This window comes from Catharus ustulatus, chromosome 14, assembly GCF_009819885.2.
Source record: "Catharus ustulatus isolate bCatUst1 chromosome 14, bCatUst1.pri.v2, whole genome shotgun sequence".
NCBI classification, from domain to species: domain Eukaryota; kingdom Metazoa; phylum Chordata; class Aves; order Passeriformes; family Turdidae; genus Catharus; species Catharus ustulatus.
The window spans coordinates 14,130,165-14,156,571 of NC_046234.1; the positions used below are offsets into that span (position 1 = coordinate 14,130,165).

The 26,407-nt window shown below is 49.3% G+C and overlaps 1 protein-coding gene across 1 annotated transcript; it reads left to right on the top strand.

Moving 5' to 3' along the window:
* Positions 1–509: 509 nt before the first annotated feature.
* SLC9A6 (solute carrier family 9 member A6) lies at positions 510–24,688 on the top strand. Its single transcript, XM_033072433.1, has 16 exons — positions 510–787; positions 7,093–7,292; positions 7,654–7,731; positions 8,368–8,444; positions 9,352–9,464; positions 11,024–11,129; positions 13,946–14,087; positions 14,312–14,417; positions 14,644–14,732; positions 14,934–15,047; positions 16,606–16,717; positions 17,068–17,221; positions 17,348–17,378; positions 18,533–18,612; positions 19,225–19,330; positions 20,446–24,688. The coding sequence occupies exons 1-16, from the start codon at positions 526–528 to the stop codon at positions 20,719–20,721; spliced, it is 2,046 nt and encodes a 681-aa protein (XP_032928324.1). The 5' UTR covers positions 510–525; the 3' UTR covers positions 20,722–24,688.
* Positions 24,689–26,407: the final 1,719 nt, after the last annotated feature.

Consider the following 26,407-nt stretch of genomic DNA (forward strand, 5'->3'; position numbering starts at 1 on the left):
GGGGACGCTTCCTACAAGTTAATAAATTAGCATTTATTGCAACCACCGGCTCCACGCATCCCCCCTCTATTTCTTGGTAAATCGGGTGGGAAGTTGACCCTGATCCCATCTGGGGGCTGACGGCGGCTCTCGGCACGGCATGAAGGCTCCGGGGTCCCCTGGACCCATCTCCCCACGAGCCGGGATGTGTCCTGCAGGACATCCCTCCAGAGCACCGCGAACCCACCTCGCACCAAGCCTGGGCATTTCTTTCCCTCTTACAAACCGCTCTGAACTCAGTCCCGCACCCTATTTCAACCCTCGCATCCCGTTCCCTCGGACTCATCCCAGCCTCCCCAGAGCTCACGGCAGCCCCGGGCACCCCTTTCCTCCCAAACCTCGCCCCCAGCGCCGCCCTCACCCCTTCCCCGCTCCGCCGCCGGCCCGTCCCTATCCGGGCTCCCCGCGCTGTTCCCGCCCCCGGCGCCTGCGCCCAGAGCCGCTTCCTGGTGGCGGCGGGGCCGGGCCGGTGCCGGGGCCGGGGCGATGGCGGGGCCGGGGCCGGTGCTGGCGGCGGCCGCGGGGCTGTGGGCGCGGGGCGCGGCGGGCGCCGAGGTGGCGGCGGCGCGTCCCGGGGCGCTGGACGAGGAGATCGTGTCCGAGAAGGCGGCGGAGGAGAGTCACCGTCAGGACAGCGCCAACCTGCTGGTTTTCATCCTGCTGCTCACCCTCACCATCCTCACCATCTGGCTCTTCAAGCACCGCCGCGCTCGCTTCCTCCACGAGACCGGGCTGGCCATGATCTACGGTGAGCGGCGTCCCTTCCTTGGGAACCGTGCGGGAGCTGTGGGAGCCCCGTCCCGGCCGGTCCCGGCCGTGCGCTGGGCCAGCTGCGGGGCTGGGCGGGTACCGAGCTCCCACTCCCGTGGCAGCAGCAGCGGGCCAGCAGCGCATCCTTGTGTCGGTCAGTGCCTGGAGCCCCTGGCCGAGGGGCTGCGCAGGGCTGGGTTGGTGTGTGCAGGGCTCCGGGGGTACGGGGGGACACGATTCATCCTCCCGTGGGTGCAGCTGGACGCGGCTGTGTCACCGGGACAGCCCCGTCCGGCTGGGTCCCGTGCTGAGCCTTATCTGGGTGTTGCTGGAGGGAGGGTTGGTTGTTTTCCAACCCCTAGATATGGAGGGCTCTCCAGGGCAGAGTTACTCCCAAATCTCTGGCAGTGAGGAACTGGTTGGGTTTTTCCAGACGGCCTCACAGGGTGAAGCTGGCAGGGTCATGGGCTACCACGTCACCAAGCACTGGCAGGTCCCTCTTACCTGTTCCAGGGCTGAGAGTGGGGACTTGGGGCAGCACAGACCAGTTGTTGCACTGCTCAGGAGCTTTGCATCCCAGGCTGGATGGTTCTGAACAACCTGGTCTAGTGGAAGGTGTCCCTGCCCATGGCAGGGGGGCTTGGAACTGGATGATCATCAAGGTCTCCTTCTGACCCAAACCATTCTGTGATTCTGTGATCCCACGTGCTGGGACCAGAGGCTGTGTTTCCAACGTGTGTTTAGAGCATCCAGATTTCCAGAAGCTGCCCAGGAAGAGTGGAGAGGCCGTTTGGGGGATTCTCCCACCCTTTGCCATGCTCAGGGACCTGCAGAGCCAGCAGACTTCTATCCTGCTGCCTGGGGACTGTGCACAAGCGCATGCAGAGCCTTTAGAGTTCCTCCTCCTGCTGGGACAGGAGCTCTCAGAGGGGAGCCCCCTGTGTATTCCCACAGCTGTGGGTCAGTGGACATTTGGGTTTTAATGGTGACCTGTGATTTACTGAGGTGACAAGTGACCTGAACCAGGGTGTGTGGGGGTCGTATGTGGCTTTCCCTGGGTTATCTGGCATGACTTTGTGTTCAGCCAAAGTAGGACTGGGAGGTGTGCTGGGGAAGTGATTAATGCGGCCGTGGATCTGTATCTAGGGAAGATTTGTTGAATTTAGAATTGAGGAGGCAGCTCCTGCTGCGTGCTGTAGTTAGTGTCTGTCCTCTGTGTGTGTGGCCCTTGCTGGCTGAGGGTGATGTGTGACCACACAGAGTCAGGCGAGGCTGGATCTCCCGCCCAGCAGAAAGCTTTGATCTGAAGGCTGTGACTTGACCTGTTTGGGCCACTGGCTTTTGTGATCCCACGTTTCAGTTAATTGGAAGTGTCCTTCCAAATGAAGGGTGGAGAAACTCACGTCAGCCCACAGGCACCAAATCCTGGTCTGCTTTTTCAGGGGCACAACAAACTGCTCTGCGTTTTCAGATTCCTTCCAGCCACTGCTCAGGGGGGTTCAGGTGTTTCTGGCTCCTGCCCAGGGTGGGATGGTCACCTCCTGGGACAGGAGCTGTGCTGTGGGAGGACATGCTTCCAGCATGGAAGGTCTTCTCTCTCCTGCTGCCCCAGAGCTCCTGACATGCAACTTTCTATTCCTTTCGTGTTTTCACACTTGCCCTTAACCTTGTTTTTCTTCTGGACATTTCTTCCTCTTGCTTATCCTCTCTCCCTGACCTACCTGAGTGCTCACTTTATTCTCAGAGCACAACCTGGGTTGTTTCAGTCTCCTGCTGTTCCATAAAATGCACCTTTTCTGTCTGCTCTCCTGCAGACTGTGCTTAGAGAGCTGCTGGTGAAATCAGTAATGTCACCTGTCTGATCATGCAGAAAATCCCAAGTTTTCATTGGTATCAAGGCTTTTGACATTTGCTTCTGAGGTAGTGGCAGGTGCTTTAGGAAAAGGGATGTGCAATTCCCACAGAGTGGTGACATGCTGTTGTTTTACTGTGACAACTTAAAAGGAGGTATCACTCTGGTTCCTGGCTCCCTGCGATGCTTTTAGTTCCAAGGAAGTTCACTGAAAACGTGGAAGAGGCTGCAAAACAGACACTGAAATCTGAACAAGAGAAGCAATTTGCAAAAACTTGTCCTTTTCTGTTTAAAAAGCCCAACAACTAAGTCAAAACTTTTGTATATATCTCTTTTGGCAAAACACATCCATTTCCTTGTTGTCTTTGTTTTTATTGTAAGTTATAAGCTCTTGCTCCAGGTGGATTTCTATCCAAATCACACTGTCAGCTCAGAGCTGATGTTCAGGAGCTGGACACCAGCTGGAGTAATTTTATATTTGACAGACAATAGCTGCTTAGTAGCCCTTAAGCTTAATTTCAGTGTTTAAAATGAGGTTCTCACATCTGAGGTGCTCAGCATTTAGGATGATTTATTGAACAATTTTGTTTCAGTTCTTCTCAGAGTCTGATGGATGTGCAGGACCTTCTCTAGAAGTTTAGTTTCCTTGTACTTGTTCCCACTTGGCCCCTGGATTGTGTGTGTCTAAACTGCTTGTTGTCAGGATGTCTTCAGCTGTTACATTTTTCTTTCCTTTTGGTGTCCAGATTAATGCTCGCCTGGGGTTCCAGTCTGCTTCCATTGTTGTTAAGTGCTGGGTTTGGTAATATATTAGTCTCCATTTAAAACATTACCTCGGAAATGTTCAACAGCACCTTAAAAAAAAGCCCATGGGCTTCTGTTCTTTTTAATGAAGTCAGGAGAAATGCAATGAAAATAATCTCTTGCACTTTGCATAAAAGAACTCAATTAATTTGCCGGCTTTGCCTTCAGCTTCTCAACTCCTTGCAGCTTTCAGCTGGCAGCTTCCTCAGTGTTGGGCTCCCTCAGCTCAGCTCAGCTCCCTCCCAGGGCTCAGTTTTGTAAAACTTCTGGCAGCAAAAGCATGTCGATACTGGCTCACAGGTTGCTGCTGGGGCAGCCCTGTGAGTGCCAGGAGAGTCTGAACCATTTCCTAAGAGCCTGTCAGAACCAGGAGCACCTGCAGGGTCCCCTGGGCTTGGTCCAGGGAGCCTGAGCTCCTTGGGCTTGGTGTCTGGAAAACCATGGCAGGTTTGTCCCAAGTGCCTCCCATGAGCATGGTTGGATAGGGACAGTTGATCAGACCCACCTTGGGGCAGGAGGGGCTGCTGGTGGGGCCATTTAATGTTGGTGGAATAACTGCTTTCCAGCAGAGCAGCAGGGTGCTTTCCCTGCAGTAACTCTGACAGTGTTTCTGTGTCAGGGCTGCTGGCAGGGTCACACTCAGGACCCAGAGCAATTTGTGCAGTGGTGTTTCTGCACATGGGTGTCTTTCCCCACCTGGCAGCCTCCCAGGCAGCCTATTACTGAGCAAGACAAAAGGTCTGATTTTGGGACTCCCAAACAGGGGTCCTTGGCAGATACTGTAGGGTTATCTGTCCCTTTTCCCTTTCCCCATTCCTGGCCAGAATGGGAATTTGGCCCTGTCTGGAGCTTGGCTGGCACAGGAGGCCAGGAACAGCTGCCTGGATAAGGAGATGGCAGAGGAGCAGGGGTGCTATCAGATGTAGCACTGCTTTGGGACAGGGATTAAGAGTGGAGGGTGAGTCAGGATCCCTTCTGAATTCACAGCAGTGACTCCTTTGTCTGTCCCTCCTTCCTCCTGTGGGGCCTCTCATCTCTCAGTGCTTAGCCTGGGTGTTAAAGGGGTTGCTGGGTGGGTTTCTTTCCATCTGAGCAAGGGCATGAACCTCTGAAATATTTTTTTTTTAAGAAGAAATTTTTTAAAGTCACCCCAGATAGTTCTGGAGGGCTGCCAAGTGTGGTGTACCTTAATAGCCATAAGCAGATGTAAATAACCCTTTGAAACTCCTTTTATCCCAGTGAAGGGTTTTGGTTGTTTCCTTTCCATGGTACCTCCAGGATTGTCATCTTCTGGGTGAAAGGGAAAAAGGGGTGTTTTGTCCCACTGCTGTGGTGCCATGCAGCCACTGCCACATGCTCCTGTTAATTAATACATGCTGTGGCATCGTGATGTGCTTGACATACTTGCTTTCATTCTGTCCTTTTATTTGTGGAGCACTGGAAGATCACAGGAGCAGAGGCTGGCAGAAGAGTAAGCTCAGGAATTCCTTATGGTGTCCCCTCTAGGTGATAGTGGTGTAAAAGCAGCCCTCAGTGCTCTGCACAGTGTGGCTGCCATGAACTCTCCTTCTGGAGCTGACAGTGCCTGGCTGTGCCCAGAGGAACTCTTCTGTGACTTCTGGGGTGATTCAGGGCACATAAAACCCAGAGTGGTGAGCATGTGATGGTGCATGGCTTAAAAGCATCTGTAGCCTTTTAGCCCACCTGTGCTGCAAAGTGCTGTGTTAGACCAGAGTTTGGGGCTGTCCAGTCCCTGAGCTGAGCCCTTCTGGGTCAGCAGTGCTGACTGTGTGTGCAGCCAGCTCCTCTGCCTGTGCTGGTGGCCTGGGTGCGTGCTCTGGTGGCCCTGCTGTGTGTGGCACCCCCGAGACAGGAGGTGGGGACTTTTCACTGTAGGGAAAAATAGCAAATCTTGCCCTGGAAAAATTGTTGCCAGGGAGGAGAAGTCAGAAAGTGGGCGGCAGATTATCCTAGGTTACAATGTAAAGATGTGTCCAAAGTATATATTCTGTCAGCATCTGCTGAAACCAGGTGGGGCAGTGTTCTTTATCTTTCCCACCACTCATCCTAACTCCAGAAGATCTCTCCTGGTAATGGCCATTGAGTTCCACTGCATGACTGATAAAATTCCATCATCCATTGGGAGATGCTCCAGCCAGGGGGAGGAGCCAAACATTTCCTACCTGGATAAAAACTGGGATTTGGAACACCAAAGCAGCCCTTACCCACTGGTTTCCAGAGGACAAGAGCTACCAGACCTTTCTACAGAATCACTATTTCAACAAGAGCACTACACCTGGACTGCTACCACCACCCTAACTAGCTGGGTGTCAGGTTATATTCTGGCTCTGTCAGTAGTTTTTCTTTTGTACTATTGCATGCATTTTATTTTTCTCTTTTTTTTTTCCCTATTAAATTGTATTTCTGATTTGGAGTCTCACTGATTTTGCTTTCAAACCATTACACAGATCAGGAACTTGAGATCAGCAAGTTCATCAGCAGAGGTGCAGGATGAGCTGTGACCCCACGTTGTCCTGCCCAGGCTCTGCTCCCAGAGAGGGGGTGGCAGGGAAGAATTGGGTGTTCCCAAGAGTCAGGGCTGTGCCCTGCCTGTAGGAAAGCACAGAGCAAGGCTTTAATTAAGGCAGCAGTAAGGAACAGGAGCGTCCTGGGAGGCAAATGGAGAAGCCTCCAGAGCCTTGCGGTCTGTGTTTAGTTCCCACGTGTCTGAAAGCTTTTCATAAATGTGTGGTTCAGAGATGGGGTTAAGATCCAGGATTTCTGTGGCGGCTCAGGGCTGCCTTAATCCAGGAGTTTCCAAACCCTTTTGTGCTGAAGGCTACGTGGAAAGGTGTCTTGTGGGACACCCCTCTTCCCCAGCCTGCAGATGTCAAAACACTCTGCCAGGAGAGCACTCAGCACACTTGAATCTGGGTTTGAGACCTCAGACAACAAAAGAAAAATGCCTTATAAATTGCTGACTTGCAAATTAACCCCAAAATACCCCTAGTTACCAGCTGAGCTGGAGGCAGAGTTACCTCATGGGGGTTGCCCTGGGGCTGCTGCTTGTGGTGCAGAGCTGAAGTTTGCAGAGGCAAGGAGTAGATCTGGGTGGTCAGCCTGGACTGGGAAACAGTTTCATATATTTCTATGTTTATATTTCAAAATGGGGTTTTATAAAAACAGGGAGGGCTAGGAGAAGGCTGTATGGTGCTGCAGCACCTTAGGAAGGATACTTGCCAGCCTCAGAGTGTTCAGGGTGGTTGCTGGCTATCATCGTTAATCCCTGCCAAAATGAAGAGTTTAATGTATCTGTGTCAGGTTTCAGGGTGCAAGGGACACGTGTGAGCAGCACCTTAAAAAACCCAGCGTGCCTAGATCTATGTTGGTTGCCCTGGAGTGAGGGTCTGACTGCTGGCTGGGTGGTTCAAATCCTGCAGGATTGTCCATGGCTGTGTTGGAAACTCCCCATGAGCATGGCCTGGCTCACAGGGGACAAGGATGGTTCAATTCACACAGGCAATTACTGGGTTGTGGTTGTGCTCAGAGCTGAGCAGGGGTCAGGATCCTGGTGCTGCATCCATGCTCAGAGGGATCTTTCTGGGGCTTTGCTGTGGTTTGTGTCACAGACCTGTGTCCCTCCCCAGGTGTCCTGGTTGGGGTGGTCCTGCGCTACGGCATCCACGTCCCCAGCGACGTCAACAACGTCACCCTGAGCTGCCAGGTGCAGACCAGCCCTGCCACGCTGCTGGTGAACGTCAGTGGCAAGTTCTACGAGTACACCCTGAAGGGGGAAATCAGTGCCCATGAGCTCAACAATGTCCAGGATAATGAGATGCTGAGAAAGGTAAGGGAGGCAGGGACTGGAGAGGTGACAGTGCTTCTCCACTCCCTCCGTGGAGATGAGTCCTGGATCTCCTGCTTTAAGTGTTTTTATTTTGGTTTATTTAACTTGTGATTGTGATGAGCAGCAATTTATACATTAAACATAATGTAATGAAACTCTGGTTGTAGCTCATCTTATTTTAAGCTGTTTGGACGCTGGGATTTGTCTCCAGAAGATCCCAGACACATCCTCAGCATTGACCCAACAAGATTCACATGCTGAGGGTACAGGGCTTCCTCCATGTATTACTTTCTTATTTGTGTTTTGTCTTGCAAAATTTTAACAAATCATTTCACTTTTTTTTTCTTTTCTTTTTTAACAGGTGACTTTTGATCCTGAAGTATTCTTCAACATTTTGCTTCCTCCCATTATATTTTATGCAGGCTACAGCTTGAAAAGGGTACGTGCCTTTACAGTGCCGATGTTTTTAGTTTCCTCTGCCTCCAGAGAATTTTTAATACTTGTGAGGGCTTTAATGCTTGCTCAGCAGGCTGAGGCTGTGGGGGTGCGTATGGTTTTACCCAGCAAATGTGGGATTGTGGGAGGCAGAGCTGAGAGTGCTCCTGTCATTCTTGACTGCCCCTCTGCCCCAGGAAGGGTCAGCCACTTCAATCGTTTCCAGCAGGGGTTTTTGGGGTCAGCCAGGCCATCCCAGCTTTCCAAGCACATGGGAGTGTGGGAAGGTTTTAGAAAGCAGCAGCTCTCTGAAATGCTGACTTGGAAGGAGAGGAGAATGATGCAGTTTAGCTCGTGGGAGAAGGAAGGAGGAATGCTGCTGGGTTAGGAAATCAGTTCCCAGGACTTGGAATAGCACCTTCTTCAATGCCCAGGTGTGAGAAAACGGTACATTCATGTTTTTAATGCTTTATTAACTGCTGGTCTGGCACTAGGCTGAACTGGCCACCCTGTGCCTGTCCAGCTCATGGTGTCTGAGCTGGGTCCAAGGTGCTGTGGACACTGTGGGTGCCTGTGCAGGCTTGAAATAAATTGTTAGCAAAATATAATTCAGTTTTTGTTTTTTTTTTTCTCCTGCTAGAGGCATTTCTTCAGAAACTTGGGATCCATCCTGGCATATGCTTTCCTTGGCACTGCCATTTCCTGCCTGGTGATTGGGTGAGTAGATGGAGCTGGGCTGGTTGTTCCTCAAGGGTTTGAGCTGTGCTTGGGAGAAGTGCTCTGAGCCTGGAGGTGAGGCTGCTAATTCCAATCCTGAGGTCACACAGGCTCTGCTACTGCTGCTCAGCAGCAGCAAATAATGCTGTGCAAACTTGTGCTGCATGGACAGGGTGGCTGCTGTCTAATTACGAAGTGCTCTCTCAGCAGCTGAGCATCCCATGAGAATAGTTATTCATGGCAAGGGAGGTTTCACACTTCAGAGAAAATTGTCTTGATAAATCAGCAACTTCAAATTATTCAAAGCATAAGCCCTCATAAACTTGAGGCACAAGAGTAGAGGGCAAGATCATAAAGGTGGGTGTCTAGTGAGCACAGAAGTGTTTCAGAATGTTTATCCCTCAGTGCAGAGGCTGCTGGATGGTTCCCACTCTGGATAGTAACACACAGGCTGACATAGGGTGTTTTCCATGGAGTCCAGTGGATTCAAGCAAACTCAGCATCTGCATTATCTGCTCCTCACTGAAAGTTTTGGCCATTTCAGAGTCAGTCCAAGGTGACTTCACTGAACTGTGTTAATGTGCAGCACTGTAAAGTGATTGTGAGACCCTGTAAGCCTGGCTGCTGCTTTTCTTTAGCCATGTTGTGCTCCTGGAGGAGTTCTGGTCCCAGCCCTGCTGGCACCATGTTTGTGCTGCAGTTCAGAGGGTGCTTTGGTGAGTGTGGTCCAGCATTCACCTCCAAGATCATCGCCCTAGGGTTTCACCAGGCTCAGTGCATCCCATGCAGTTCTTTGGTGTTCTGGCATTTGGATAGCTTTAATCTGGTAAATTCAGGGAGACCAAGCCCCTGAGAATGTAGTTTCAATGCACTGCAGAGATGTGTAACTGCCTGTTCTGATCCCCAGCTCTGTCATGTACGGCTGCGTGGCGCTGATGAAAGTCACTGGGCAGCTCGGGGGAGATTTCTACTTCACTGACTGCCTCCTGTTTGGGGCCATTGTGTCAGCCACTGACCCAGGTATGGTACCTGCTTTCCCTACATTTTGGCCTGGTTTGGGATGTGGGGCAGAGGGGAAGAAAGTCTGAAACCCCTATGAGTTCCCTCCTTCTGAATTTTGAAGCTTAATTTATTTGTAACATTCTTAGAGGTCAGATTTGTCTCTGTGCCTTTTAATTTTCTTCAGTTATGTGTAATACCACTTCCAAACCTCTGCTTCCCTGAATCCTTGTTTGCAGTGAAGTCCTAGGCAGCCTCCCTCCTGTCTTTGCTGGGGTTTGGCATTGTGTCTCTGTCACCCTGTGCTAGCAGCTGTTGCAGAGCAAGATGTGTAATGTGGGAGGGCTTGGTTGATAGTTTTAGTTAGTTTAGCTATTTTCTCCTGCTTCCAGTTTGGTTGGATTTCAACAGGGGCTAATCTAATTGAAATTAGATTAATGAGACACCTTAATGATCAGTACTGAGGACTGTAGTGACACCTTGGTTTACTGATGCACTTTATAAATCAAAACTGTGAAAAACATGCCTTGTCCAACTAAATTGAAGTTAGTTCATGATGGCTTGTACGTGGTAGCTGTTTACTTGCATGCTCTCATTTCATGTAAAAATACAAGGCCACAGAAAGGACTCTCTGCTCCTGCCCTTTGCTGAGCAGGGCTGAAAATCTTCTAATGCTTAAAAATGCTGCAAATGAGCTGTCAGTGTCGCGTCCCTTCTTTGGGCTTGAAATAGAAACAAGAAGATTTCACAGGTAGAAATGGAGCATTTCCCTGTGCATAAATGGGTTAAAAGCCCCTCAGTGTGTCCTGAGTGCTGTTTGAAAAGACTCAAAGAAGTTGGTTGGAATTGGCTCAGCCCTCAGCCTGAACTGTGCCCCGTGTGTTCCATCTTGCTTGCCTTGGATGTTGTGATGTTTCTGCAAGGCTGATGTGCGAAACCTGCTGCTTTCCATTATCTTCTTGGAGCTGCTGGATCACAGAAGAGCTTGAGGGGACTCTGATCTCTGCCATGTGGCTGTAAATCACAGAAATCCCCACTTGGGGTTTGAGCCGATGCCGGGCTATTTCCAGTCAGGTCTGAAACGTCGTGTCTGTGCTGGCACTTAGAATGTGTTCAATCCAGGGATTTCTCTCAGAGTATCAGGGATGGAAAGAAAGGGCAGTCACCATCCTGGACAAGCCTGATCCTTCTGGCCTTCTGGAGGTGGAGGAAGGCTCTCCCTGATGCTCTGAGCTAGCAGCATCCCTACAGCTGGGTGGCTCATGCCAGCTGGGTACCGTGGCCCAGCCCATGAGCTCAGACCCTGGGAAGCTCAGAGCAGAGTTTGTTTATGTCTGCCTGCAAAAGATTCAATAGGCCAAGATGTGTTTCAGTAAAAAGGAGGAGGGAAATGATGAATCAAATCCAATTCTGAAAGAGCAGAAGGAAGACTGTCAAAGAGAGCACGGGGGGCAGCTGGCACCATCACAGCAGCGGCACAGATGTGCAGGAAGGCAGCTTTCTAAAAAGGACCTTTAGTCTTTGATTACATCGGAATAACAGCACCTTTTTGAATGTCTCTCTATTTTTCTATTTGTCAGTGACTGTCCTTGCCATATTCCATGAACTCCAGGTCGATGTTGAGCTGTATGCCCTTCTCTTTGGCGAGAGCGTCCTCAATGATGCCGTTGCCATAGTGCTGTCTTCGTAAGTGTCCTCTGTTTTTATTCAGAATTGTTTTGTGTGTTCCATGTCAGGAGCTGGGGGAGCCCCTCGGCCTTGCCCCTGTAGAATAGGAACATGGGTGTTTGCAAGAGCTTCTTAAGTGTCCCAAAAAGCTGTAGTGACATTCTGATGCGTGTCTTCATTGCTTACTGCTGCTTGGGATTATGGATTGCCCTTACAGCTTCCCCCTGCATGATGGATGGTTTTCCCATCCATAGGAAACTTTTAATGTCCCTCTGAAACTGGAAAAGCACCAGGTCTGCTTTTCAGCCACAAGATCCCACTGAAATCCCTTGCTAATGGCTTTGCTCCTACCTGCATTGCTTCCCACCCACAACTCCCTGCTTTTGTTTAGGTGGAAATAGCTGGTGAAGCAGCTGTTTCCTTTTTCTCCCCACTTCAAGGAGTTAATGTTCTTACAGCTGGTATTAATGGCCTTGACTGAACATAGGAAACTTGCTGCCTTTCTAAAGAATGTTTTATATTCTTTAATATTTTATGTCCTTTGCATGCAGGACGTATTTTATCTGGGTTTTCACTGTGTTGCCATCATGGGAATTTGTTCAGTGAGATATAATACCTGCAATGGTGACAGCTTAACATATAGCTAAGACTAATGGAGAAAATATTTCTGGAATACTTGTCACTCCAGCATGCTGGATGTGTGGGTTTCACTGGAGGCAGCAAGTAACACACTGTGAGCTGTGTGTTGTATTTACTGAATTGAGTGTTTCTGTTGAGGTTTCTGGAACTCTTTGTATTGCTAACTCTGGCTTTTTTGCTGGATGTGTCAGTGCTGGTGCGAGAGGAAACGCTGCACAGCCAGATTGTGTTTCAGAAGTGATCATGAGTGAGGAGGGGATGGGGTCTTCCAGCCTGTGCTGGCAGGTCCTGGGTGGGAGTGGGTGGATTCAGTGTCAGAGTCGTGGAATTCGTGGTGATCTCTGCACGTGTGGGTGACAGCACTGCCTACCGTGATTTGCCTCTTGCTCTGCTTCAGTGACAGCTCTGTAGCTGTTGCTCTGATTTCCTGCTTTCCTCTCTCCATAAGCTGAGCTCAGCCCACCCCCTCCCCAAAACAGGATAATTTGCACCAAGGCAGTAGCTCTGAGTTCACTCAGCAGTTGTTTTATTTTGCCCCAGCACTGCAGGCATGGGAGGATGCAGAGCTGGGCTCCTGAGTGGGGAGCCTAATCTGGGTGCCCCAAGGCTCCTCTGCTGCCTACTTTCTGCCCTGGGCAAATTTTCTCCCGTGTTTAAGGAGCAGGATCTGTGCCTTTCTGTTCCCATCTTGGCCTGGCGTGGCTTGGCAGCAGGAACTTGGTGCAGGATGACGAGGAATTGAAACCAGAACTGAAAGCTGGTGGGCAGTGAGGTGCCAGAGCTGCAGTTTGGGAGCAGAGGGGTAAATGCAGCTGCAAGATCTCTACCTGCTGCTTCCAAAGGGAGAATTCACAGGGATTAAACACCACAGGAAGCCCCATGGGCAGCAACAGGGGAAATAAAGGGCAACTGGCAATAATGTCTTATTGGCAATGCAAAAAACAAAACCAGAAGGAAAACTGTAAGAGGTTAAAATACAAAACCAACATTCAAAGAGTTAGTTATGGAGGGGAAGTGAAACCTGTCTGGATTTTAAAAAAAATGAAACCTGAAAACCCACAATAAGAGCATGTTGGTGAATGAGAAGTATAAGATGGAATTGATGAAAGGAATTAAATCACAGAGAAATCTGCAGCTTGCAGTGTAAAAGGCAGTGCAGAAAAATGAGTTGTATTAAAAGCAGGGGAGTTTAGCAAGGGAAATTACCTGTGGTATGTTGGAAAAGGGAGGTTTGTAATTTGTTTTGCAGAAAAATGTTGTTGTACAGTTAGGGAAGAAAGCTGCAAGATGTGTGTGCAAGGCAGTGTCTGATCTCAGCAGATTAAACAGCAAACGTTTAAAGTTCACATCCAGGAGTTGTAACAGAGTAAGCCAAGGGATTGCTAACTAGGAAGTTAATGTTTTCCATAAGTTTACATCAAGGAAAGTGGTGTAAGGAGTCGATAAATGGGATTTAGGAGCTGGATAAGGCCCCCCGTATCTCAGCCTTTCCAGGTAGAACAATGGAATGACTAATGCAAGGCTCAGCTCATCAAGAGTTAGGAGGGAGCAGATTGAGAGATGGGATCAGCAGTGCAGACCTGTTTGCCATCTCATCACAAAGGTCTGTTGAGGTCTGGTGGCTGCAGAGAATGGTATTGCTGCTGTGCATGGCACTGTCTGCCTTGGCTGCCCTGTGGTATTGCACTTTGGAGCTCAGAGCAGTGCAAACCAAATGTAGTGCATGTTTAATGTGGCAGAATAGGAGCAGTTACAGCTCTCCAGGGGATGTTCACATCAGCTGCCTCAGTGGAGAAATGGAGTTTTCCTGCTTGAATGCTCTGTGGTCCCACAGCACCTGGCATTACAGAGAGCTGGTGCCAACCCCCCCAAATCCCACCATAAACACCAAATACCTCCATAAATCCCCCGTGTCACAGGAGGCACAGGCTTTGGTCCCCTGCTCTCTAATGTCCAGGAGTAGCTGCACATCCAGGCCTGGGTGGGGTGGCTGATCCCAAACTCCCCAGGACAGGGAGGCTGTGCAGCCACTGCACGCTGTGATCCCAGGGGATTGCAGTGTCTTGTGTCTCCCTGGCTCCTCAGGCTCAGTGTTTGCAGCAGTTGTAGCACTTTGCAAGGCTCGTGGAGCACTGTGAAGTGCCTCTCCCTCCAGACTAAGCAGTTTTGTTTTTGTGCTTTCCCTCCTCTTCCAGCTCAATAGTTGCGTATCAGCCAGCGGGTGACAACAGCCACACGTTTGATGTCACAGCGATGTTCAAGTCCATCGGGATCTTCCTGGGGATATTCAGTGGATCTTTTGCAATGGGAGCAGCTACTGGAGTAGTGACAGCTTTAATATCCTTTTCACTGTTTGTTTTTTTCCCCAAGAGTTTGCATAACGGCGTATTTATTTTTTTGCTGCACTGCATTTCACCCAGATGTTAATTTTTTTTCCCCTAAATTAACGAAGGACAGTGCCATAGTCTTTTTAGGGGTGGATTGTGTAGCTGTGATAAACAATTGCATTTGATTTGCTGTTAGCCTGCAGTCTCTCCAAACTGTCCTTAACCATCTGCAACGTCACCAAGTTCACCAAACTGCGGGAGTTCCCGTTGCTGGAGACTGGCTTGTTCTTCTTGATGTCCTGGAGCACGTTCCTGCTGGCTGAAGCGTGTGGCTTTACAGGCAAGCTCCAGCACAGCCCTGCCTCTGGGGTGGAGACCTGCAGGGATGATGGGGCCATGGAGTTCTGCTTCTCTCAGTATTGATTGCAGCCTGGGCTCTCCTTCTGCTTGCAGAAGTTTGATGATTCTTGGTTCTGGGGTTACTGCATTAAGTTCCCTACAGGCCTGGGGTGCAGCTTGGCTCCCTTTTCCTGACCAGGAGTCTAATGTGATGCTCTGCTCCCCAGGTGTCGTGGCTGTGCTCTTCTGTGGGATCACACAGGCCCATTATACCTATAACAACTTATCTACAGAGTCCCAACACAGAACTAAGCAGGTGAGAACTCCTCAGACCCCTTCAACCTCTTTGAATTTCAAATTCAATATTTTTTCTTTTTCTCTAGCCAGAATCTTACAGCTGCATTTCACTAGGGTTGCTTCTGCACAAGTATTTATTGCATGATGGATGGGCTAACATGCTTTTCTTGTTAAATCTATATTATATCTAACTCACTTCTAATTTGTTTTTCTCTTTCAGTTGTTTGAGCTTCTGAATTTCTTGGCAGAAAACTTCATCTTCTCCTACATGGGACTTGCACTGTTCACCTTCCAGAACCATGTCTTTAACCCTACCTTTGTGGTGGGGGCCTTTGTATCCTTTGGAGCCCAATTTATGAGACAGAAAAAAAGGGAGAGGTGCCTCATTCCCAGTTTGTGTTTTTCATTCAAATGAGTGGGTTTGTTGTTTTTTTCAATCAGTCTAGCTTTATTTTTAAAAGGGGATTTCTGCCATGTAGTGGTGCTTTTGCTGGTTATTTTAAGAAGACAGAGATTCTTTTCCCAGCTTTTCTGGTTGGTTTTTTTCCCCTGTCTTCTCTCCTCTTGTGGGCATCTGAATCAGCTGCTACAGGGACTCATCATTCAGTGTGACCGTGGTGCCAATGCCAGGCATTGTCATGTGGCACCAGGAGGGGCTTTGCAAAGGGGGGCTGCCTGGTCTAGCTGTTTATTTCCTCTTTTCTCTGCTGGTGCACTTGGTTAACCCTGAAAAAAAGCCTTTTTTTGGTCAAACAGCACAAACAGTTAGAGCTACAGTAGATGCCTCTGAATGATGTCATGAGAAAGGATTTCCTGTTCTGCAGGCTGATGCTAAGGGGAACAAGAGTCCTGGTATGTCTCAGAAAAACAAGAATTTTGAAGGAATTTTTTTCACATCTCAGGGAAACCACTTAAATGTGCAGAATTATTTTCACCCTTTACCATCACTGATGCAAGTTTATACTGGTAAACAAAACGTTTCTGCCAGTGCTGGTCTGTGGGTTTGCAGCAGGCTCAACTGAATTTCCCTCATCAGCTTTTGTGGGGTGGCAGTGGGGCAGAAGGGGTGCAGAGCAGAGAAATGCCATTTGGGCTGTTATGTTGGAATTTTGTGCTGTGCCTCTTCAGTGGGAACTGGCTATCTCACTGATGAAATGGCTCATTCATGAGAGAGATCGTGAAATACGGCTCTTATGCAAATTGTGATGTTCGGGAAAGAACATAAAAGCTGGAAGCATTTTCTATATTATTCAAGGCTGTGCTGAATACTGGCTCCAAGATTATTTTTGCCATCTGGGTGCTGGTATTAAAAGACACAGCTTCAAAGATAAAAAGCAATATGAAGGGGCTGGTGATTCTTGTATCTCGCAGGCTATGAAAACAGAAAGAGTATTAGATTTTTTTTTTTCCTTCTCAACGGCTGCTGCTTTCATTTTGCTGAATAATCTTTGGGAATGGGACTTGGCTTAAGGCTTCAAACCCAGCTGTGAAGTGTGGCATGCTGGGGAATGTCAGAGGGGTTGTCATAGCTGTGATAACTTGAGCTTCACAGAAGACAAATAGTTCTTGGGGTGCAAAATGGACCTGGCAGCAGAGAGCATGCTGTGGGAAACAGTGATTTTTCTCTTCTCTCACTTGTCTAACATGTCCTTTCATCATTACCCTTGTTTGTTTGTGCTTATGTGATATTCCTGAATGCCGTGTGTGCTGTGTTTCAGTGAGGCAGTAGCCTGCTCTTCTCACAGTGCTGTAGCACTCAGGGCTGGGTTATTTTCTTTGCAACCAGAACACCGGCATTTCTGCAGCTCCCAGTTTCCTCTGGGCAATAGAAACTGGCTCTATGTGCAGGTGGGAGATACAGGAAGAGCAATTTCCTTAACGTGCAAATACAGCTTGCTATCTTCTTAGGAAGAGCTGCCAATATTTACCCATTGTCGTTTTTACTGAATTTGGGGAGAAGAAATAAGATTGGAACGAATTTGCAGCACATGATGATGTTTGCTGGTACGTTACTGCATCCTGCCTCTGACCATGTGGCCCATTGGCACATCCTTGCCCCTGAGAGCCTGGAAATATTCCTTATTCAACTCTGAATCTGTTATGGAGGCTGGGCAGGAAGGGACTCAGATGTAGCAATGAGCTCCTCCTGTCCTGCTTCAAGGGCATGGCACGGGGCAGGAGGAGGGTTTGCCTTTCTGGGCTCAGAAAGAGGAGTAACCAAATCATCCCTGCTCTCCCCTGGAGGTGGATGTGCCAGCAGAGGGGCAGCAGGGTGTGAACCCCAGGAGGGAGGCTGGCCATGGGGTGGGCTGTGCTTGGGGCTGACACAGCTCCTGTGCTCTGCTGTCCCTCAGGGCTGCGTGGAGCCATGGCCTTCGCTCTGGCCATCCGTGACACAGCCACGTACGCGCGGCAGATGATGTTCAGCACCACCCTGCTCATCGTCTTCTTCACCGTGTGGGTGTTCGGCGGGGGCACCACGGCCATGCTCTCCTGCCTCAACATCAGGTCAGTGCCGGGCTCCCTCCCCTGGTGCTCTCAGCTCGGCTTTCAGGGGGCAGAGAGAGATCCTGTCCTTGCCCAGATCCCAGCCCTGGCGCTCTGTGTGTGACTCTGCTGCTTCTCTCCTCACAGGGTCGGTGTGGATGCGGATCAGGAGAACGTGGTGAGTGTGGTTACAACCTGCAGGGGTTGTGTCCTCATCCTGTGAATGGCTGTCTGTGCTCTGCTTCCTTCCAGCTGCAGGAGCTTTTAGCTCCCCCTGTGAAAGAGTTTGCAGTCAGTGGGAGTCACAGCTTCTCTGTGCTCTCTGGTTTTCACGAGCCTTGTTTTGACTCAGCTGGAAAGAAGGGCACAGAAGCAATACTGGCCTGTTTAGTCAGTCCACGTTGCTGCTGCAGTGGATTCAGTCTTTCCCTTGCTGGGTTTGAGATAAATCCCAAAGTGAGCAGGACATGGAGGCTGTGCCTCATCCCAGTGTCCAGGGCAGTACAGAAACACCATTTACTGAATCATTTTATGTAGCATCTTCTGCCCCACTTTTACCCATGGGTGCCCTCAGCCCCTGCTTACCCCCTTTTCCTGTGGGTAGTTATGTGGCAGCCCTGGAACCACTGACCACACTGAGATCAGTATTGGAGCCCTAAAGCCCTGGGAGTTTTCCTGCCTGGTAGTTCCAGCTGTCTCATTCACATGTCTGCAGCCTGGTCATGCTGTGGCTGTGGCTCTCCTTGGTTTCAGTGTGGATTCTGCACCTTGGAGATCCATTTTATTCAGAGCCATTTATTGGGCAGTTCACCTCCTGGAGAGAAGGCATCAAACAGGCAGTTCAGGGCCATAAATCTGTAAGCTGGATTTCTGTGAAATATGTAATTGTATTCATAGTCCACTCCAAACAGTTTTATACCTTTTTGTCTGACTAAAAGGAAGCCTGGAGTTCCCATAACACACAATTACTTGCATGCAGCAGTGTCAAGCGAGATCTGATGGAGGTTGGATCTGTCAGTCACTATTAAATGTGATGTCTGGGTGCAGCTGCTGGCTCTGAGGCACTTTAAACCGTGGGGCCAGACACTGGAAGGCTCTAGCAGCAAAATAGTTCTCTGTGCTGTGATACCCCCTCCCTGAGGCAGTTGAATACTGCTAAATGCAGCCTGCTGTGGTGTGAATGTCCTTATACACACGGCAACCCAAAGGCTTCTTCTGAAGAGGCAGTGGGAAAGTCTGTGTCTCTTCGTGTCCCCTGGGGATAATCCAGTGTCCCTCCTCCAGGTCATGGCATGTTGTCCTGCCCCTCTTTACTGTTTTGCTCTCCCACAGGGTGTCCCAGAGAGTGAGAGGAGGAGCACGAAGGCTGAAAGCGCTTGGCTTTTCCGCATGTGGTACAACTTCGACCACAAGTATCCTTGGGTGGCAGTCGGTGTGTGCTGCGTCAGACCCCACTGCCCAGACACCCCTCACTGGCACCATGACTTGTTCCCTGCTTAGCAGAGGAGCCAGTGTTTGCTTTCCCATGACATTGCTGTTTTGGTTTGGACCTGCTCGTGTCTGTGACTGCAAGAAGTGACAATTCCCACCCTCTGTCAGTGAGAATGCAGCAGCAGTTCCGTTCAAAGCTGGGCTCTCCAAGATTGGAATCCTGGGGGTCCTTAATCCCAGGGGCAGGTGGGCTGGAAAGGATGGGGTTTTTCTTACTTGCAGTCCCTCTTGGTAGATCTGTGCCTCTCCTCCCTTGCAGATGCTGTGCTGTGCATTAGTGGAGGAGCACTGTTAGGCTGAGAGGCACAGAGTGATGGGACAAGCAATGCTGCTGAGCATCTTGCCAGCTGTGAGCTTACAGCTTGCTCTGTCCTGCTGTTTGGCTGTGTTCTCCTTGCACACCATCACAACTTCTGTGCTTCCACACATTGGTGTTTCTTTTCTTTCTGTGATTTCCTCGCAATGATGAGTCCTTTAGTGCTCCTGTCACCGACATGGCCCCGTTCCTCTTTTTTCCTTAACCCTCTCTGTAGCTATCTAAAGCCTCTCCTGACACACAGTGGTCCCCCACTGACCACCACACTCCCAGGCTGCTGTGGGCCTGTTGCCCGGTGCCTGACGAGCCCACAGGCGTACGAGGTGAGTCCTTCAGTGTCCTTTCTGTACAGTGTTGTGGGTTTGATGTGTTTATGTTTATCTTTTGGATGCTGCTCTGGGAGCATGAGGGAAATCAGATATTGGGGCTGATGGATGAACTAATTCCCATGAGCATTTTGCTTTTCCAGCCTGCTGTTAGGCCATGAAGGGGTTTGTGGTGTATTCATGGTGGTTCCCCAGTGACTGGCTCAATGAAGTTGTCACAGCTGTCCTTCCCTATCCCCAGCTGGGAGGACACACAATTCCCTATCCCTGCTTGCTTCCAGCCTTACAGCTGAGCCTTTCCTGCAGCCTTTTCCTGCATCACTCACAACCAGAAAGATAGCCAGGATTGCTGTGCTCAGGGGTCCCTTGCAGTGGCAGCTGTGCATGCCAGGAGTCTTCTTGCCCTGTCTCAGTATCAGCACCAGGTTCCCTGACAAACCAGAGATGGCTGTGATGGGTCAGCAGTGCAGTGAGTATTTGGTCCAGTCAAAGGCACTCAGTGCTGCACTCCCTGTGTACCTGGCTATGGTACCAGAAAGAAGAGAGCTGGGAGAGCCCTTTTAGGCAGTGTGCAGAGAAATTCTGCGTGGTGTGAGTCACCTGGGCTCAGACATGTGTGTGTGCCTGTCTGGTTCTGGTCACAGTGCAGGAGAGCCTGCGACTCGGTGCCTCTGTCACTGCTCAGTCACCCTCACCACAGCCATTCTGGGAGAGTTTAACAGCAATTACAGTAATTTCATGACTATAAGGCGCACCCTTTTGACTAAAATTTTGGCCCAAACCTGGAAGTGCGCCTTATAGTCCGGTATGCCTTATATACGGACAAAGTTTTTAAATTTGCCAACTGGGAAGTGTGAGCCGCGAGCCGTGGGGGAAAACAGCATGGCCGTGGCAGCCGGGTGGAGGCAGGGCCGTGGGGCTGCAGCTGCCGGGGTGAGGTGGGGCCTCGGCCAGCAACCATGCAGGGGGAGCTGGGGGCGGATCCTCGCTGCAAAAAAAAAGTGCGCCCTATAGTCTGGTGCGCCTTATATAATGTACAAAGTTGCGAAATTTGCCGGCTCCCAGAGATGCGCCTTATGGTCATGAAATTACTGTAACTCTTTGCTCCCCAGAATCAAGAGCAGCTGAAGGATGACGACTCCGACCTCATTCTGAACGACGGGGACATCAGCCTGACGTACGGGGACTCCACGGTGAGCACCGACCCGGCGGCGTCCGGCGGCACCGCCCGGCGCTTCGTGGGGAACAGCTCGGAGGACGCCCTGGACCGGGAGCTGGCTTTTGGGGACCATGAACTCGTGATCCGGGGAACGCGCCTGGTCCTGCCCATGGACGACTCGGAGCCCCCCTCAAACGTCCTGGATAACGCGAGACACGGTCCAGCCTAAGGTTGCTCGGTTTGATTGACAGTAATATTTGCATATATGATCAAGAAGTATGTACTACCTAAAGTCTAATGCATGTCTCAAAATGTCTAAGCTGTATAAATATTATTTATATGGTGTCAAAAGAATATAAATATTCTCTGCCAAGCACTTGTAAAGAACAAGCTGCAAATTTAAGTTAAAAACTGTGTTGACTGCACTATGTAGGGTGGAACTGTTTTAGCGTAAGAGTCTTTTGCACACAGTGAGCTTCGTTGATGTGTGATTTGATGAAGGGTTTAGTTCCCAGCGGGTGAGTAAAGGAGCTGTGACTCCCTGTTCATCCTTTGAACCTGGGAGAGGAGGGTAGGGAGTTGCTGGTGAGCAGTGGAAATTGCTTTCTAGTGCGATGAGGATTGTTGAGTTTCTTTTGGTCTCTGATCTTTGGATAGTCACGTTTGAAATATCAGCAAAAAATCTGCCCACAGACCCTCTCGCCAGGCAGTGGATGGTGATAAACTTGTTTCACTGTGGGAACCTGGAGACTTTCTGCTTTTTAGTGACCCTCTGCCCAAGCCCTGCTTTAGTGGGCTCATGGCAGACCCCGGCCAAAGCTGACAGTGAGGGCTGCGGCGTCCGGCTGCTCGGATGGGAGCAGGAGAGAGGGATGGTTGGTGTCTGTAGTTGTGTTCAGGAGAAGGAGGCAATCCCACAGAAACTACACCAGGCGTGCACAGATTTTAGGTCTGAGCCCATCTTTCAGCTGTGGCTCAAGCAGCTTTCTAGAACCAGCCATCAAATCCTCTTTTGGCAACCGAATTTCACGTTTGGGACGCGGCCGTGTCTTCGCGCCGGCGAATCCCTGCCCTGCAGTCACAGATGTAGCCAAGGTGTGCAGAGCTGCTGCAGCTGCACTTGGGGCTGTGGAGCCCAGCCAACCTCAAACTCGAGCTTTAGGGCTGCAGATCCACACGGTACCTCCAGAGCTCTGCAGGGGCATCCAGGTACTGAAGGGGAGCCGTCCGTCTGTCCGTCCGTCCTCCCAGAGTCAGAAACCATTGCACTTTGTTTGGTAACTCCTTAGCATGCTGTGTGTCTGCAGTCCCCACCCGACCTTTCTTGTGTCTCTTATCATTTAAGGAGAAATGTTTGTGAGTTGATTTTTGGTTTTTAATTTACGTTTTTATTTTTCAAGGAAGAGCACAGAACAATTTGCGATTCACACTAGTGTTCAAGGATTTATTCTGTAATTATGGGAATGGCTAAAGGTGCAGTGAAACTGTTAACCCTGACATCTGTTTTCTCTGGAAAAGGGGGAATCATGGAAATTTTCTGTATGTAATTTTATTGTCTATTTTATCTACGGTTTTGCTATACAAACCTTTCAGGGTTACTGGTGCACTACAGGCCCATTCTCTGGAGAGGGAGTTAACTCTCTCCAGAGGGCTTAAACAGAGGTATTTAAAATAAAAGTACATGAAAGAGAGCCAGGTGAGTCTGGGCACTCACAGCTCCCATTTGCTGTCTTTGGAACAAACTCTGCATCTCTCAGGATCTGACCCTGAGACCTCAGAGCAGTGTCCCCACAACTGTTTTCCCTAGCATCACCTGAGAGTTGGAGGAGACAGAAAATCCTGACGTTTCAAGTGTATTTGTATAGTTGAGAAAATAAATCTACACGGTTTTGGTTTTTTTTTTTTTGTTTTTTTTTTCATTTTCTCAGGTCTAAGTAACATTGCCTTAAATTTATGGATGTGAAACAATAATTATTTTGGCAGTTTATCCCCAAGAAAATGCTTTTTTTTTCCTTCTGAACAAAATGTGTTAGTGTTGCCATAGGACTTCCCTGGAAGGGGGGGTAATGTTTATATTTGGATATATTTGGGGCATCTTCCTTGCACCTGTAAATGGCATCCCGCTGTTAACAAAGCTGTTGGATTAGCACTGGCCTTTGTTTCCTACTATGCAGGAATTCCATAAAGTGAGTGTGCATTTTATATGATGTCTGTAACTTAACTTCATGTGTTTAAAAAAAAAAACAAAAAAGGAGGAAAAAAAAAGTAGGAACCTGTTGATTTTAGGTTTACTGCATCACTTCTACATCTTGTTTTTTGTTCGTTCTGCCTTTTTGAAGAGGTATGATAAATAACTACCTCTTGTTTTTTCCTGTATAGCCTGACTATGAATTCAATTTACAGAGTTGGTGCAGCTGGAGGTGCAGGACAGTTCTGCTGCCCCAGGGCTCCCTCCCAGGCATTCCCAGCTGAGGTGAAAACTTGCTGCAAGGTGGCCACAAGCTGATGTTTTCCCATGGCTGTGGTAACGTTCCTCTCTTCCTCTGACCCTTTGACTTCAGAAATTTATCCACTCAGTGTAATCTTGCCAACACATTACCCATAACCCCCAACTTTTGACACAAGTAACAGTTTAGTTAGTACGTGAAAGGAAAAAAAGGTAAGCAATGATGATTTTATGAGTTACATTTTGATCCATATATAACCAGGACTGTTTTGAAGAGCCTTAGTCAATGAACGAATCTAAGCTTAAATTAATGAGTGATTTAATGAAGGTATGGGAATCATCCTCAGCTGATTATTTTCTGTGCTGGGCTGCAGCAGAGCACACAGGAATGCCTGGTGTGCAGAGGCAGAGCCCTGATGCTTTGTGCTGCAGATGGAGTTAAGAGTATGTCCTGGTTTAGGGCAAATTTGGGAGGAAACCTCTGAATGGGGTCCCTCTAGGAAACAGATTCAAGCAGTCCCTCCCCCAACTGGTTCAGGGAAATATTTCCTCAGAGAGAAGTGGAAAAAAGCCTGTTAAATAAACAGGCAAAGCACTTCCCAGCAAAAAAAATGGCAATACTAAGCAACAAAACCTCTCATTGCTCTGAAGAGATGACAAATTCAGAAGAGTCCCTTCCGTGGGTTGCAGCCTGGCTCACTCAGGGCTGTTCTCAGTCCCTCCAGAGCTGGGAAATGTCACAGCCCAGCCCAGGCCTGGGCTCAGATGTGAGCTCCTGGTGCTCTTCTGGGTTTTCAGTCCAGAGCAGGTTTGAACAATTCCCAGAAAAAGGAAGAAACACAGTCCAGGGAACTTCTCTGCCCCAGGTAGCCAGAAAAACTAACCAAGAGCAAGGGAGAGCTCTGTCCTGCTGTCCACTGCAGACAGTACAGTCTGTGGGAAGGATGCAGGGGTGCAAGTGCAGTCTCTGATAACAAACTCTGCACTCTTCTCTCCCCCTTTACTCCTGGAACCAGTCTTAAAGCTGCAGAACTCAGTATTCAACACTAACAGAACAGATGATTTGGGATGCAAGCATCATAAGGTCTCCCCAAGACACCAATGATGATTCTATGATCCATATGTATGACCTTATGATCTATATATAATATAACCAGGACTGTTTTGAAGAGCCCTAGTCAATGAATGAATCTAAGCTTAAATTAATGAATGATTTCATAAATGAATGGGACTCATCCTCAGCTGATTATTTTCTGTGCTGGGCTGCAGCAGAGCACACAGGAATGCCTGGTGTGCAGAGGCAGAGCCCTGATGCTTTGTGCTGCAGGTGGAGTTAAGAGTTCCTTGGAGAATCAGGACCTGAGACCTCTGCCAAATAGATAAGACAGCCCTGAGGAGGCACTTTATAGCCCCCACAAAGATTTAGAGAAGGTACCCTTCTTCTGTAAATTGAATTTTCATGGTTTTTGCACATGAAAAAGCATTGTAGGTAAATTATGATTTGTACTGGTACTGTCAATTTGTGTGGTAGTGGCATTAACCCCGTAGCTATGGTGTTTGTGCAGCTGATCTGTGATAGCTGATGATCACTATTGGACCTTCTGTTTACACTGACTAAATCCTCTACTGTTGCGTTGTACTGTGAAAGAAGGATTATGGGCCTATAAAAGATTATTTTTTTTTTTTGGAATTGTGTGTACCGTTTCATTAATTCACACGGAAATAAATCTGTAGCAAAGTGACGACGTTCCACTTGACCTCCTGAGAGCAGTTTGTTCGTGGCCTTTGGCACAGCCAGGGATGCTGGACCCTGAGGGCCGCAGGGCAGCTGGGCTGGGGTGACACTCTGCCTCCAGCCCAGCTCCTGGGACACACCTTCCTTGCAGGAGCAGTGCTGGGCAGCAGAGCCATGCTGATTATCAAAAGCTGCTCCAGGAGCAGCAAATCCAGCTGGGACAGTGCTGCTCACTCCCAGCCCTGGGGCTGTCAATGGACCTGCATGGAGGCATCACCATGGGGTGTTTGCAAAATCAGGATTCCTGAGCTTTTCCAGGCTTTTATATCCCCCAGGACTGTAGAATTTGGGTTTCTGGCTGGTGATTCTGCCCTCTGACTCCCACCTGTACCATTTTTTTTTTTGGTGCCCTGTGCTGAAAAGGCAAGTTGTTCAAATGCTCTGCAATTCTTCAGTACAGAGGGCACCTCAGAAACTTCAAGAATCTCTTTAGGAATCAGCTTTCATCCCTTGGATGATATAAAACAACATTGTTCCAGCTCTGCCTTGCTTCAGGGTAGCCCTGATACCTGTTCACCACACTTATCTCCCACCTACAGCAGCAGGCAGCCAAGGGGCTGCTTTCCAAAGGGACTGTGGCCTTTGTGTGAATCCTGAGCTGTCCTGCTGGACTGTCCCAAAACTGAGACTGCAGCTCACAAAAACCGTGAGTGAGAGGGGCTTGCCTGGCGTCACGCTGCCCGTGGGTGGCCTGGGCTACTGGAAGTCACAGCAATGGGACAGCAGACAAAGGTGGTGTATTATTTTCTTGCTATGAAATGATGCTAATTCCACTCTGCACTCCCTCCTCAACGTCCTGACAGTCAGAATAAACACCACTAATCCCACTGGATACGTGCTGTCCAGCCCAGCTTGGGTTGGACCAGGGCATGTAACTAAAACAAACAAGGACATCATTTAACAATTGAACAAACGCCTTTGGCAGCCCTTCACCTTCCCAAACTCTCAGAAGAAGTGCAGCAGACCCCTTCAAATGTATTGTTTCCTTGAAACAAGGTATGGTTCCCCTTTGGTGAGTGGTATGTCCAGCTCCCAAAGTGTAGCTGGGATGCTCTGGTGTGTATCCACCCTCCCCACAGCACTGGGATGGGCTTGCTGTGCCAGGAGCTGGCATCTCACATCAGCCATGCAAATGTATTTTGGAAAGGTGCTGTTCAGAGGCACAACAAGCAGGGATAAGGCACTTCCCTGCATGGTCAGGTGAACAGAGCTGTCATTTTCTGGTTAGTCCCTGTTTTATTAGTTCTGTTCAATTTGAGCTGATGAGGGGCAGCTTTCAGTCAGTACCATCTGTCCACCTTCATGTGGGGATCAGTAAAGTGCTGGGAAATGGGCCAACACTGGGTATCTACAGCCTCAAAAAAATCACAGGGCTGTTTTTAGAGCAATCCTGTATTGCCATGCCCAAAGTCACAGGCAGTCCTGCACTCTTGGCTCAGCATCTCCACACCATGCTGGGGTAGCATTTGTATGAGGTAAAATTTGAAAAAAGCAAGGCTTTGATTCTTCTTATCTCATCATGGCCTGCAAGGAGCTCTGGTCCTTGCTGGGTCCTCTAGATGGCAATATTGGAAAGGACAGCGACTGTCCATCCCCACCGAGTCCCTGTGGGCCATGCAGAGCCCAGCCCAGCTCCTGAGACCCTCCCCACGCCCTGCTGGGATCACCACACCT